Consider the following 15,644-nt stretch of genomic DNA (forward strand, 5'->3'; position numbering starts at 1 on the left):
GTTGAGATAGTGAATTGGTGGGTTTTTGTGAAATGTGAGCCAAAATCATCCCAGTTAAAAGAACCAAAGACTTAAACTACTTCAGTCTGTGTGCATATAATTTATTTAATACACGAGTTTCACAATTTGAGTTGAATTACTGAAATAAATGAACTTTTCCACGACATTCTAATTTATTGAGATGCACCTGTATATAGATTCAAATCTCAAAAGACTAAAAAAATCAAGTTTTCTAAATCAAGTACCGTTCTTTTCCCTAGGGATCCAGAGAGGAATGGCTCTGTCAAATACTGCCCAAATTATCAGAGATTCTGAGACTACAGGATCTTGGGAGTTTACAGCTAAAGATAGTTATTCTGGCAAGAGACTATCCTGACATTAGGTGAGTCTGTTAGATTACAGCTGGCAAGATGCAGTAGTTTAACCCAAGAGGCAGATACAGGCCACAATCAAAACCACTCTTTCACCTGACTGACCAGACATTGTCTTGTTTTTTTTTCACATATAAGTACTACAAATTATAATGGTATACAAATACAATTTTAGACATTCCAGTATGGATAGCATTAGCAGTATGAATTTTTTTTTTTTTAATTTAGAATTTTAGAGATTAGAATTTGATAATCGTTCTTACAGTGTGTGTGTCGTTTCATCAATGTTCTTTGTCATTTAACTTTGTTGTCATTCTTCACTAGCATGTTCTTGCTCTCCTAAACCTGAAGACCAGCCTTTCGAGCTCAGATGTGAGTAGGATCGAAGGGTCTTTGAGTGAAAACAGAGGCACACTGGACTCAAGAGTCCCCTCCTCCTTCTCAACAGTACTCATCGGACAGTATACCACCTGTGTGCCTTGTTACATCAGTTGCAAATAAAAACTCATTGATATTATTCTTTTACAGTCTTCGCAAATGAATTTACACATAGGATCCAAGAACAATCCATCTTGACCATTTGTAATTTTCCTATTTTTGATTGATTACCTCTATGTATTTTTTTATTTAGTTTTATTTTACTTGGCTTAACCACAGTGGCTATGTACCATGGCCATAAACAAATTTAGGTTATACGGATGTTTAGAGACGCCTCAGTATCTCAGCTCAGGACGGTCCTTTCTCCTTGGAACAAAATGTGATCACTAGAGTAAATTACAATGTACATGGGCATACAGACACATATTTAAAGGTGACATATCATGAAAATATGACTTTTCCAGGTTTTAAGTGCTATAATTAGGTCCCTGGTGCATCTACCAACCAAGGAAACGTGAAAATGATTAACCCAGTAACTTTGTTTTGGTAAGCCTTTTTCTGCAAGCGTCAGAGAAAACGAGCGCGTCTGATTTCGCTCCCTTGGTGACGTGGCAAAGGGATCTCATTATAATATTACTGCCCCATAATCTGTAAATTCCCACTCAGGGCACCGTCATTTTGATTTCGCAAGCGACAACGGTGTACCAGCTCTTATCTCATGGCTAAAGTTTGAGCAAAACTTGCTAACTGTTCTGTCTTTGGCTGCAGACGAGCACAGAACACTATTTACAGTCCCAGCCTCAGAGGAGACAGGAGAGCAGTGGATTTATTGATTTATTTACTGTATATTGCTGATGCCACACAGATCTAAAATAAACATGCAATTTATTTCCCAGCAGTTTACCTTCCCAGATATAACAACTGTTTTTGTAACTCCTGTGTTTTTAACGTAAACTTGTGTGTGTGAATGAGAACTTAGTTTAGTACTCACATGCTGTGACAGCCGCTTTCTGTCCGTGTGCTTCAGATGTGTGCTCTCAGAAAACCTTATATCTGAAGTTTAAACTCATATGGTTTAAAACGCATGATTTCAGCGAGATAAACATGATAGTCAGAACCAAAACAGATGTTTTTAGCAGGCCCGAGCAGTAATGGCGCAGCTCTATTCTGGAAAAGGGGGCGGGGAGCAGCAGCTCATTTGCATTTAAAAAGAAACAGGCCCGAAAAACAGCGTGTTTCTGCTTTCACTCAAAATAGGCATTTTCAAAATGATATAATAAATGATCTGTGGAGTATTTTGAGCTGAAACTTCACAGACACATTCTGGGGACACCAGAGACTTATATTACATATTGTAAAAAGGGGCATAATATGTCTCCTTTAAATGGTAACACATCACATACTTTTATTTTTTTATTTTATATACTGTATTTGATATACTTTACATTTGTATTATACTTAAACTGTAGCATATAAATGTTAATATAAGCATTAGTCTTACAATATTTTTTTTGTAGGATATAATACTTTTTATATGACATTAATTTAATCAAAAGTGACATTTGCATTCACAATGTTCTAAATAATTGTTGTTCTTCTTAAAGGGATAATTCACCCAAAAATGAAAATGATTCTATGATTTACAAATGCCCTGGCTCTTCCAAGCTTTATAATTGCAGTGAATAGGGTTTAAGATTTTGAAGTCCAATAAAAATGCATAATTCCATGATAAAAATACTCCACACGGCTCAGGAGGGTAGGCCTTCTGAAGTGAATCGATGCGTTTTTGTAAGAAAAATATCCATATTTAAAACTTTATAAAAACAATCTCTAGCTTCCACTAACTGTCGTATGTTCGTACACCAGAGAGTGGCGTTCCAACCGGTTCCAACGGATGATCTAGGTCTTACGTGAATGCGGTGACGAACGTGGAAGTGATGAACACGGAAGCGCAGTGTACAGAGCAAAACAAAACACTGGTCACAAATTAGAAGTACAAAACCAGGATTTGCAAAGAAAAATGCTGGAAAATTTCAATATAAGGCAAAAGGAGACTGGTTCTCCTTTGCTGTAGGCCTAAGCAAAGCATGGTTCTCGCGAGACTAGCATATTCTAGTCTCGGACCGGATGGAGGAGCACTTTTTATGATGGATGGAGACACTTTTATTGGACATCAAAATCTTAAACCCCATTCACTGCCATTATAAAGCTTGGAAGAGCCAGGACATTTTTTAAATATAACTTTGTATTTGTCTGAAAAAAGAATGTCATATACACCTACAGTACGCAGGATGGCTTGAGGGTGAGTAAATTGGGTAATTGTCATTTTTGGGTGAACTATCCTTTAACTTGGTATGAATAAAAAATCCAAGTGATGTGTCTGGTTATCTGCAGGCTAAAGTTAATGCAAATACATAATGTACAAATACATAATGTGAAGCTAATAATGACTCTTTCATACACATAGCAGGGTCTCAAACTGAGAGCTATTGTATGATAAAAATAGATCTAAAAACCTCCTTTCTCTGATGTATCAGTCATGTATTATGGCAATACATCATCTTGGTGGTTGTGCTCAATATGTTGTGATATGTAATGAGTCAGTGTTGTCTCATCCTCACTGTTCCCATCATCCCTTCATTACTAGTGTCATCAGCCTTGATGAAATTCTTCCGCTCCAGTTGTTCTAAACAACATTGTCTTGCTTGTTTACTGTGACTCAACAGAGCCTCCCTCAACACTGACTGTATCACTGAAAGGAATCTTTGTTTAATTATAACAGGGAAGTGTGAGCGTGGAGTCCGTGCTGTTGACTGGCTTTAGTGCCACCAGTTGATTTTTTTGTGGCGTTGAGACAGATACAACAGTTGACTTTAATTATAAATATACAGTACAGTATATACAGTACAGTCAAAAGTCTGGACACACATACTCATTTACTATTACCACATATTTTAGAATAATAATGAATTCATTAAAAATGTGAAATAACACAAATGGAAGAATGGGAATTGCAATGCAATTGCAAATGGGAAATGCAGTGATCAAAAAATCATATATTGTCTATTCTTAAAACTATTTTAAACAATATTATTATTCAATATTATTGTATTGTACCTTAAACTTATCTTATATTTTATATTTCAAGTGGCTGCCTTTATAGTATTGAAGGATTTATGATATATGCTGGGCACTTGTTTGCTGCTCTTCATTTAGGTCTGATTATAGCTAGGCACAACTTATATTTGTCTGTATAGTTAATTTAAAAATGTTTGTTTTTAAGGTCATGAGAAACTTAAACTCACCCAGACTTTTGAAAAAAAAAAGATCTCTATGAAGAATTTCAGTCAGGTTTCAGGCCCCACCATAGCACAGAAACTGCACTTGTTAAAATTACAAATGACTTGCTTCTTGCGTCAGACCAAGGCTGTATCTCATTGCTAGGACTTGACTTGACTTGACTTGACTTGACTTTTGACTGCAGTGTATTTTGTGCTGTTGCATGACAAGCATTTATATTTATACAAGAAATAAATCATATGTTAAAACAGTGTAAAGCATGGCCAGTAATCCAATTTGAATGCTACATGGAAATGCCCGTGGAAAATGCATACAATTCCTTTCACTTTTTAGGATAGTTAGTGCCTTTTTTCCCTTGACATGGTGCTTCACTGATCTGCATATAAATGATTCCCTGGAATGTAAAGGCTTATGGAAACACCCAGAACAAAAGGGTAAATTCAGTTTCAGTTTCAATTTCACTTTTGCTGGATATAAAATAGCCTTCATTCAGAGTGGGCTCTGACCTTATTCTGGTCTTTTGGGGGGTTTCCATCACAGTGAGGAGGGGTGAAGGATTCACTGAGTGTTGTGGCCAGATCATTTCAATTTAGCAGATGTTATACTGCCACCTGCAGTCCATTTGACAAGCTGTTAATTTCCAGGTTAGCTTTAACAGCATGGTGCGTCCAGCATGATTGTCTTTTAAGTTTTATGTAAATGGCACTGTCACTAGTGTGTTTTACATTTAGTCATTTTGCAGACACTTTTGTCCAAAGCGACTTACAACTGGGGAATACATAAAGCGATTCTTCTTAAAGAGGCAAACAGACACAGGAAGTGCCTGTAATACCATGATTCAGGCATTTGTTCAAATAAGTACTCTTAAGGCTAAAAGTAGCTCATAACTCGCTGCTTTAGGAGAAAATCTTAAAAATAATGGGCGTGTCAGACCTAAATTTAGGACTCCAAAATGTTTAATCTAAAAGTATTTCACAAAGCGTTTTAATGTTTTTACTAAAACTAGCTCCTAAATCTGTGAAACGTTAGGAGTGAAGAGGACTCCTAAATCACTAAGACCAAGCCACAAACTAGTCCTAAAATGGCTGTTGCCAGCAATCTGCCTCAGAATATAAACATTTTAGAAACGTTTGACGATCATGAGCGTTTAAAAAGGTATCACCTTTGGTTTCGGAGGTTATCCCAACTACAAATGTTCCTTTGATTATATTGTTTTTATTAACCAGTTGGGCAAGAAGTAACAGGTGTTCTTGCATCCAGTTTGGTTTTCTTTTACGTTTGCATGTCTTACTATCAGCCATGATTATTCTGCTATGTTAATTAAAAGGCTGTTGATATGCATATCCGCTAATTGTTTTTGAGAATCATACATGTAAGAGGCTGACAATTAGCAGAACATACCTGTTTAATTAGTGACACTTAGCCTGCATTTTAAAATCTTTATTTGAATGTGGCAATTAGTAGTTTTATTTTTAAACCTTTATTTGAATATGGCAACATAATATTGCCCTCTTCAATATTTCTATGAATAAATCACTGACAGAGACTATTAGCCGATCACTGTATACATAGTTAATTAATTTATTTATTTATTTATTTTTACTGTTACGAGGGATTTAGAATAATAACAAGGTAAAGAAAGCAAGTATCAAGATAAGACAACATAAAATAAGAGTAAAATACAATAATAATTATCAAAAACGAAATAATAATAATACAGATAAATAAAGAAAATTATGTTCTTTACTTTTCTTTTTGACTCAAGTAGGAGTTAAGAAAGCTCTTCTAAACATTCTATCTCAGTTCACAGATGATTCAAAATCTTATTTAAAGTCTGGTATGTTTTAACTGCTTTTTTGTTTCTTTTTAATTTACAGAGGGATTCAGCAAAACTTTTTAATTTGGAGCAAAATGCAATAAAGTTTGGTTTAGAAGCTATAACTTTACACTTATGAATATGACCTTTTCCAAGCAAGCACAGGATTTTAATAGCATTATTTAAAAGAACAGATCCAGTGTTACATAACAAAAACAGGACCATTTCTTCTGTGATATCAATAAGGTTATTAAAGGAAGTAAAGATCAAAGTTGAAATCTCAATCCAAAATGGTACTACAAAGGGACATCTAAAGAACAAATGAAGCACTGCGGAGAGGCTGATTATTGCTCTGGCGGGTTTCCCAATAATCTATGACGTGTCCCTGTTTGCGTATAAAAATTAAATGCGTGGACCAAGGTGTCTGAGATTGTTGGTGTTCCTGGTGAGTTGCTGATGTGCAACGTATATATAATTATATAATAACATAATAAATAATAGTATAATAGTCCCAGTTCACTTTTAAACCTTTAAATCAATTTTCCTGATTATACTTACATTAAGTAATGTTTAAACCTGATTATACTTACTTAAGTAACATTTTCAATGCAAGACTTTACTTGTATCAGAGTATTTTTACAGTGTGGTATTAGTGCTTTATACATTATGAGGTAAAGGATCTTAATACTTCGTCCACAACAATATTTAATGAGGTTAACTTATACAGGGTTTCTGCAGATATGAACAAGTTAAATGTAAGACTTTTTAAGACCTTTTTAATACCACCTTATATTAAATTTAAGACCTAAACCTGTAATGGAAATACACATTTTATTACATACATATATGTAATATTTAATGTGTATAAATTAAAAAGAAAACAAAATATCATTGCTGTAATAAATTATATTTATTACTACGATATATAGTGAACTTTTCATATGAGCAGACAATATTCCATACAAAATATCCCCGCAAAATAACTGCATCACTGAGATTTTTGGTGGAGTAAATTTATTCTGAAGCAATATTTTCAGTTTTCTGTGTTCTATCAGCTTTTACATACTTAAATCTGCATATTTACCTTTACAAAGGCCTATTTTTAACCTTTTGCTTTAACAGCATGGTGCGTCCAGCATGATTGTCTTTTAAGTTTTATGTAAATGGCACTGTCACTAGTGTGTTTTACATTTAGTCATTTTGCAGACACTTTTGTCCAAAGCGACTTACAACTGGGGAATACATAAAGCGATTCTTCTTAAAGAGGCAAACAGACACAGGAAGTGCCTGTAATACCATGATTCAGGCATTTGTTCAAATAAGTACTCTTAAGGCTAAAAGTAGCTCATAACTCGCTGCTTTAGGAGAAAATCTTAAAAATAATGGGCGTGTCAGACCTAAATTTAGGACTCCAAAATGTTTAATCTAAAAGTATTTCACAAAGCGTTTTAATGTTTTTACTAAAACTAGCTCCTAAATCTGTGAAACGTTAGGAGTGAAGAGGACTCCTAAATCACTAAGACCAAGCCACAAACTAGTCCTAAAATGGCTGTTGCCAGCAATCTGCCTCAGAATATAAACATTTTAGAAACGTTTGACGATCATGAGCGTTTAAAAAGGTATCACCTTTGGTTTCGGAGGTTATCCCAACTACAAATGTTCCTTTGATTATATTGTTTTTATTAACCAGTTGGGCAAGAAGTAACAGGTGTTCTTGCATCCAGTTTGGTTTTCTTTTACGTTTGCATGTCTTACTATCAGCCATGATTATTCTGCTATGTTAATTAAAAGGCTGTTGATATGCATATCCGCTAATTGTTTTTGAGAATCATACATGTAAGAGGCTGACAATTAGCAGAACATACCTGTTTAATTAGTGACACTTAGCCTGCATTTTAAAATCTTTATTTGAATGTGGCAATTAGTAGTTTTATTTTTAAACCTTTATTTGAATATGGCAACATAATATTGCCCTCTTCAATATTTCTATGAATAAATCACTGACAGAGACTATTAGCCGATCACTGTATACATAGTTAATTAATTTATTTATTTATTTATTTTTACTGTTACGAGGGATTTAGAATAATAACAAGGTAAAGAAAGCAAGTATCAAGATAAGACAACATAAAATAAGAGTAAAATACAATAATAATTATCAAAAACTAAATAATAATAATACAGATAAATAACAAAGAAAATTATTTTCTTTACTTTTCTTTTTGACTCAAGTAGGAGTTAAGAAAGCTCTTCTAAACATTCTATCTCAGTTCACAGATGATTCAAAATCTTATTTAAAGTCTGGTATGTTTTAACTGCTTTTTTGTTTCTTTTTAATTTACAGAGGGATTCAGCAAAACTTTTTAATTCGGAGCAAAATGCAATAAAGTTTGGTTTAGAAGCTATAACTTTACACTTATGAATATGACCTTTTCCAAGCAAGCACAGGATTTTAATAGCATTATTTAAAAGAACAGATCCAGTGTTACATAACAAAAACAGGACCATTTCTTCTGTGATATCAATAAGGTTATTAAAGGAAGTAAAGATCAAAGTTGAAATCTCAATCCAAAATGGTACTACAAAGGGACATCTAAAGAACAAATGAAGCACTGCGGAGAGGCTGATTATTGCTGTGGCGGGTTTCCCAATAATCTATGACGTGTCCCTGTTTGCATACAGGGACATAATAAAAATTAAATAAAATGATGCGTGGACCAAGGTGTCTGAGATTGTTGGTGTTCCTGGTGAGTTGCTGATGTGCAACGTTATAGTAATAATAATCTAATGACATAATAAATAATAGTATAATAGTCCCAGTTCACTTTTAAACCTTTAAATCAATTTTCCTGATTATACTTACATTAAGTAATGTTTAAACCTGATTATACTTACTTAAGTAACATTTTCAATGCAAGACTTTACTTGTATCAGAGTATTTTTACAGTGTGGTATTAGTGCTTTATACATTATGAGGTAAAGGATCTTAATACTTCGTCCACAACAATATTTAATGAGGTTAACTTATACAGGGTTTCTGCAGATATGAACAAGTTAAATGTAAGACTTTTTAAGACCTTTTTAATACCACCTTATATTAAATTTAAGACCTAAACCTGTAATGGAAATACACATTTTATTACATACATATATGTAATATTTAATGTGTATAAATTAAAAAGAAAACAAAATATCATTGCTGTAATAAATTATATTTATTACTACGATATATAGTGAACTTTTCATATGAGCAGACAATATTCCATACAAAATATCCCCGCAAAATAACTGCATCACTGAGATTTTTGGTGGAGTAAATTTATTCTGACGTGGTGGTCAGATAGAAATTAATATTTTCCAACAAGTTTAAATAGATTTGACCTTTTATGGGCATTTTACCTTTATAAAGCCATTTTTCTATAAGTGTCCATTATCTTTTGAGTCAAATTCTTACATTTAATCAGTAAATTAGAATAATAAGACATTTGGGCTGCTGCTGCAATATGGTGTCTAAAACGCAAGTCTCTTAATAAAACTTACAGTTTATTGAACTGTTGTAAAAAAAATCACATTTGTAATAGTGTAATTTTTGGAGAAAAAAGGCAGTCTTCCGTGTGAACTTGATTAACTATATGAAGTGGTATAAATATACACATTTTCTGCCCCCATGTCTTGAATTTGTGATCATTCTGAATGTATTTTAATAGACTGAATCATGCCATAAAAGAGCGCACTGTAAATGCGCACGCGCACTCGACTTCACGCAATGTGTGCACTCTGTAAGTTAGGCGTTTTGAACGTTTTTTGTTTGTTTGTTTGTTTTTTGCGTCGTGAGAATATTGAGCAAAATAGCTCACTTGTCATGGTGTTATTTAACTATATCATGTTATGAATAAACTAAACATTGTGAATTTTTACCTCAGTGTGTTCAATGTGTGCACTCTGTAAGTTAGGCGTTTTGAACGTTTTTTTTTTGTTTGTTTGTTTTTTGCGTCGTGAGAATATTGAGCAAAATAGCTCACTTGTCATGGTGTTATTTAACTATATCATGTTATGAATAAACTAAACATTGTGAATTTTTACCTCAGTGTGTTTCTTCTGAGTTCATGTGTGCGGTCACGCTCATTTGTTCTGAAGTCTCGAGACAAACAGAGTGAGCCTCAGCAGCGCGAGCTTGTGTTCTGTATTCTGCAGTTCTCTCTATAGACGCAGTAACTTACCGCGGGGAAGAACAGATCTTCGGTCTGTCCAATGATTGTAAAGTCATTAGGTCCGTCACAGACTGAAGATATTTTAGTGGTAATGAGACCAAAAAAAATTTAAGACCCATCGAATCCGAATTTAAGACTTTTTAAGGACCCGCGGACACCCTGTTATAACTTTACCCTCCTTGTGGTCAGTGTGCACAAGTTCAACAAGCTTGTTTGCTTTGCGTCCCCTTTAAATACAAGATAAGCATTCGCTTACGTCAGAGCGTCAGAGCGTCCACGAATCTTTCAACAGCGTTGTTGGCAGGGCGGCCAGAGCGATGTTTGACGCTCTCGACGGCGGCGGTGTGAACGCGTGCTGACATCATCCATAGCAACAAGGTCAACCCCGCCCTTCCTCTCAGCTTAAAGGGGTCATACGATGTTGCTAAAAAGAACATTATTTTGTGTATTTGGTGTAATGAAATGTGTTTGTGCGGTTTAAGGTAAAAAAAAAACATTATTTTCCACATACTGTACATTAGTTTAATTGAGAATTGAATTGAATTGAAGTAGAATTGAGTTTAAAATTCTTCTACTTGTCTACAAATCATTTAACAGCCTAGCTCCGCCTTATCTTACAAACCTACTTCATCCCTACATCCCCACAAGACGATTACGATCCGAGGAAAAACTTCTCCTCCAGATCCCTCGCACTCGTTACTACTCGACACTATTTTCCTAATTAATGCTGTTCAGTTGCTTTGTCCCAATCTGTATTGTTAAAAGCGCTATATAAATAAAGGTGACTTGACTTGACTTGACTCGTCTAAAGATGAGAGGAAATAGAGCGTTTGAAGTGGCTGGTCCTACTCTCTGGAACAACTTACCATCTCATATTAGAATGGCCTCCACTCTACCCGAGTTTAAATCTGGTCTAAAAACTCTTCTTTTTACCTTGGCGTTTATTAATTGATTTTGTAATAGTCATGTTATGTGTATTTTGACACTATGCTATTAATATTTTACTTATTGTATTTGTGCTATTGACAGTGTACAGCACTTTGGTCGGCTTTGAGCATTTTTTAAATGTGCTTTAGAAATAATCTTGAACTTGAACTTGATTATTGTTTCTCCTCTATGCCCCACCTTTCTAAAACGCATCGATTTTTACGAAGCTCATCGGTCTGAAAAGCGAGGTGTGGTCTGATTGGCCAGCTATCCAGAGTGTTGTGATTGGCCAAATACCTCAAGCGTGTGACGGAAATGTTACTCCCCTTACCATACTGTGATGCCCTGTACCGGAGCTATGAGACAAAAACAATAAAACCCATTTTTACAAAATGCATTACAATGCATTTATACAAAATGCATTGTAAACGATGCATTTGTTGCATAATTACGGATTATAATGACTTATACTGTCTTATTACGTGTTGCGTTGCATCGCGCCGTGTAAACATAAAACCATGTTCTCATTTGTGATTGGAGAAATGACAAACAACAAGCGCTACTCTACACTGCTCAAAACTCGCGTTTGAATCGTCAGTGGCAAATTCTTTAAATATGAAAACTTACTTACAGTCTGTGAGTCAGAACAGCCGGCATTGTAGTCTACTCTCCCAGGATCAGGAAACAGTCTTCCATAAAATGCGCTGCACACATCTGAATATTTGGGTTGAACTGTTCTGGAACAGTGTGGTAAATACAACTTAACCATTGATTTCTAGTCGTGTCCTCTTTTGGAAGACCAAACAAAGTAGTTTTGCTTTCACAACGAAACACACAGCGTCACACACGGCGGGCTTGAGAACGGCGCAGCCAGCAGATTCGACGAAGGAGCGGCCGGCGGGCTTGCAGCAACCACATGTGACGACCCCGGGCTGGACTCCGCTTCGTCCACAGTGAAAGCCGATCCGGTGATTCACAGCGCGAAGTTGATGTATTTCCTCAGCGACCAGCACAGATCAGCTCTAGGCATGACGAAGCAGATATCGTCCTCTTTTGGAAGGCCAAACAAAGTAGCTTCGCTTTCACAATGAAACACACCGCGCCTTCACAACATGGCGGTGGCGGCAGCAACAATACTACAGCGAGAGTAAAAGTTAGGCCTTCTTTCTTTGCATGAACATTTGGGCGGTGTTATGCAAATCTTCCCACATAGCGACGTAGACATGTGGGGGCGTGTTAGAACTCAGGATTTTCTCCATCTTTCCACTTTGTGTTTGCCCTACCAGTGTTTACATGCAAGTTTTTTTTTTGTCTTTGTCAGACTTTCTGTCTACTGGCTTCCGATCTTTTCTACTTCTTGGACCGTACAGGTACTGATTCTTTTCTTATTACCAAACTTCTTCTTTTTCTTGTTTTTTAACTGTAGCTGTCATCCAATGTATTAGGCAAACCAAACAACACTATTCTACTAGCGTACCTAAAAAGGCGCAGCCAATGAGTGTGAGGATTCTCTCAGAGGTTGGGTCACGTCATGGAAAAATACAACATTTCTATGCAAATCTTTTTAATAGGAAACTACTATAAATACAGTCTTCGTCTAATGTGGGTACACACCATTAAGTATTTTTTACAAAAACATTATTGTGTAAAACATTTTAAATTAGCACCAAACTACTGAATGCAGCTTTGACCTTGACGGTACCACTGATTCTCATAAAATAACTTCATAAGTATCCCTTCTGCCATTTGCTTACTTACATATTAATTTATAATGTATCCTTCTGGTGTTTCATGACTAAAAACAGCAGCTCAGATTAGTGTCAGAAATGCAGGGGAAAACATATGGCACATCCCAAGCACTGCTAATATCAGGCTGACCTACTACACTAAGGAATGAGAAACAAGGGCAATGTGAACAAAACACGGCAAAAGGTGACAACATCACTATTGTCATGCATGGAGCTGGTGTTACTTTTTAGCAGGAGCGCAACATGAGAACAAAATGCATGCAAATCCCCTATTTCAGCCAGCCAGAGATCTGTAATCAAGGGCAACATTCATTTCATCAGCAGGGATAAGCACACAAGGGAAAACCTATGAATAGCAAGAAAATGGTTGTTATTCTGGAACACCTCCACCAGAGCCCTGACTTCAATCCAATTGGGAAAACTGTAATAAGACCTGAAGATCATCCACAGATGTTCTCCACCTGTTTGGCAGAGGTGGAGCAAATAGTCACTGGAGAATGTGCAAAGAAATCATAAACAGAATTGAGTAAAGGAATAAGAAGTGTCTCTTATTTTCACATTTTAATTTTTAATGCTATTAACGAAAAATTATATGTGGTGAAACGTTAATGGTCAAATGTATATGATATAAAGTCCATCTGCCTTATGTTTACCATTTAGTTTTTTAAAAACAAAGAAGTTTGTGTATTTTTAAAAATATAACTCTTATATAACTTTTTTTTATATAACTGATTTTATTTTAACATTCCTTATACAGCCACACATATTTAATGTCCCCTTATTGGTAAATTGGGGCACTTTTGACACTGACATGAGATTAAAGAGATAGTCCATTAAGTAATGAAAATTCTGTCATCATTTACTCCCCCTCATGTCATTCCAAATGACTTTCTTCTGTGAAAGACAAAAGAACATATTTGGAAGAATGTTGATAACTAAACAGTTTGTTCTTCCTTTTGACACCATTGTATGGACACTTGGAAGTCATGGAAGTCAATAGGAACCAAAACTGTTTCGTTTTCAACATTCTTCAAAATTTCTTATTTTGTCTTCCACACAAGAGAGAAAGTCTTACATGTTTAATTTTCGACATAAGGGTGAGTAAATGATGACAGGATTTTCATTTTTGGGTGGACTGTCCTGTTCCTGTATTTCAAGTTGCAACTAAGGCATGGTGCTAATGCCAGCTCAGTTTCTCATCGTTACATTCAGTCTCTTGTTTTCAGTTGCCAAAACCAATCAGCCAATGGCAAGGAGGGGTTACATCATAATTGTTGACTCAAATTAAAGTTCTGTCATTATTTACTCATTCCAAACCCATAAGACATTAATTTAAAGAGCACACAGTATCTATTATGTGTCACGCAAGTATGGTAGAGCATGAACTTTCAATGGAGGGACAGAAATTTCTTGTTTTAAGATGGGGAAAAAATCTTATTTGTTTAACTTGTTTTTTTTTTTATATACTTGAAAGCAATGTTCTTTTGCACCTGCTGATTTTCCTCTGCAGTGCAGTACTGAGGACTTCCTGAGATGTTGTTTTTTTTTTTTGCATGGTCTCAGCTGGCCTGGTTTCGGTTTCATGCTGCAGTTGACTTTATATCCTCTCTGTAAGGTTATAAATAAGATGTAACACATCGGTCTACACCTGTACACTTTATTTATTTTTTTGTAAAATAATTTCTGCAAGTTTCAAGTGGAAGCAATTATGAGCAATTTGCCTCACAGATTTGTAGCTGGATTCATTGTCGCACAGCCTGTTTATCAATATAGTTTTATAGTCAAATGTTCTCCTCGTTGTAGCACATTAATCCCAAGAAGCAGACCATTGGAAACTCCTGCAAGGCTTGTGGTTACAGAGGCATGTTGGACACTAGACACAAACTCTGCACCTTCATTCTCAAGAATCCACCAGGTAAATACAGATTTAGAGAGACGGTGAATAGATTTTGAATCCCCAGTGGTAAACGTATGATTATCTTCACTTTCATATTGTGCTTATTGTCCTTTTTAATGTTCCACAAACCTTTAAATTTTTGAACTAAAACTGAAGGAAGGCTTGGGTATTTGGGTAACCCTAATCTATTTTGGATTTAGTATGTGCTTGTAAGCAGTATGTATCTGCAGTAATGGTAGCCAAAAACTCTGATCTTCTGACCTATGCCATGCTGATTTGATGTTCATGAACTAAACTCTATTGCTCTTTTGTTAACTTCCTCTCTCCTGCCATGTTGGTGCAGAGAATGACAGTGGATCTGCGAAAAAAGAAAAGGAAAAGAAGAACCGAAAGAAGGACAAAGAGAATGGCTCAAGTGGTGGAGAAGCTGGAAACCATAATGACATAGATGCCCCTGATGCTGTGGTAAGTGCTGCTTTGAGATCATCTCCTGAAAAACCACATACCAGCGTAAGGGATGAGAAATACTGGTGTTGAATGTGATCTTATGACAGGATGGGGATGACGATGAAGACTGGGCTGAGGAGACCACAGAAGAGGCCCAGCGTCGCAGGATGGAGGAGATCAGCGAGCACGCCAAGGGTCTCACGCTCACTGATGACTTGGAGAAATCCTTGGAGGAGAGGGTCAACATATTTTACAACTTTGTGAAGGTGTTTGTATTAAAATTGTACTGAAAATTTGGGGAAAATTGCTCTCTATATATAGACACTTTCCTCATTCAGCTCCATTCTTTGTTTCTGCTCTTCAGGAAAAGAAAGACAGTGGAGCAATTGACTCGGCAGATAAAGAGATCTTGGCTGAGGCTGAAAGGCTGGATGTGAAGGCCATGGGTCCTCTGATCCTAAGCGAGCTGCTCTTTGATGAGAACATCCGTGAACAGATCAAGAAGTACAAGCGCCACTTTCTCAGGGTACGTCCTCATCTGTTAACATT

The 15,644-nt window shown here is 35.8% G+C and overlaps 1 protein-coding gene across 1 annotated transcript in view; it reads left to right on the forward strand.

Annotated features, from left to right (window-relative positions):
• The window catches only part of LOC107589079 (eukaryotic translation initiation factor 5-like), a 34,170-nt gene that overhangs the window by 17,021 nt on the left and 1,505 nt on the right, over positions 1–15,644 (forward strand). Inside the window, exons 2-5 of the mRNA XM_016277409.1 lie at positions 14,555–14,666; positions 14,992–15,113; positions 15,203–15,361; positions 15,460–15,621. Coding sequence (XP_016132895.1) covers positions 14,555–14,666; positions 14,992–15,113; positions 15,203–15,361; positions 15,460–15,621 — 555 coding nt within the window. The remainder of the gene's footprint in view (positions 1–14,554; positions 14,667–14,991; positions 15,114–15,202; positions 15,362–15,459; positions 15,622–15,644) is intronic.

This window comes from Sinocyclocheilus grahami, unplaced genomic scaffold, assembly GCF_001515645.1.
Source record: "Sinocyclocheilus grahami isolate Dianchi unplaced genomic scaffold, SAMN03320097.WGS_v1.1 scaffold111.1, whole genome shotgun sequence".
NCBI lineage: Eukaryota > Metazoa > Chordata > Actinopteri > Cypriniformes > Cyprinidae > Sinocyclocheilus > Sinocyclocheilus grahami.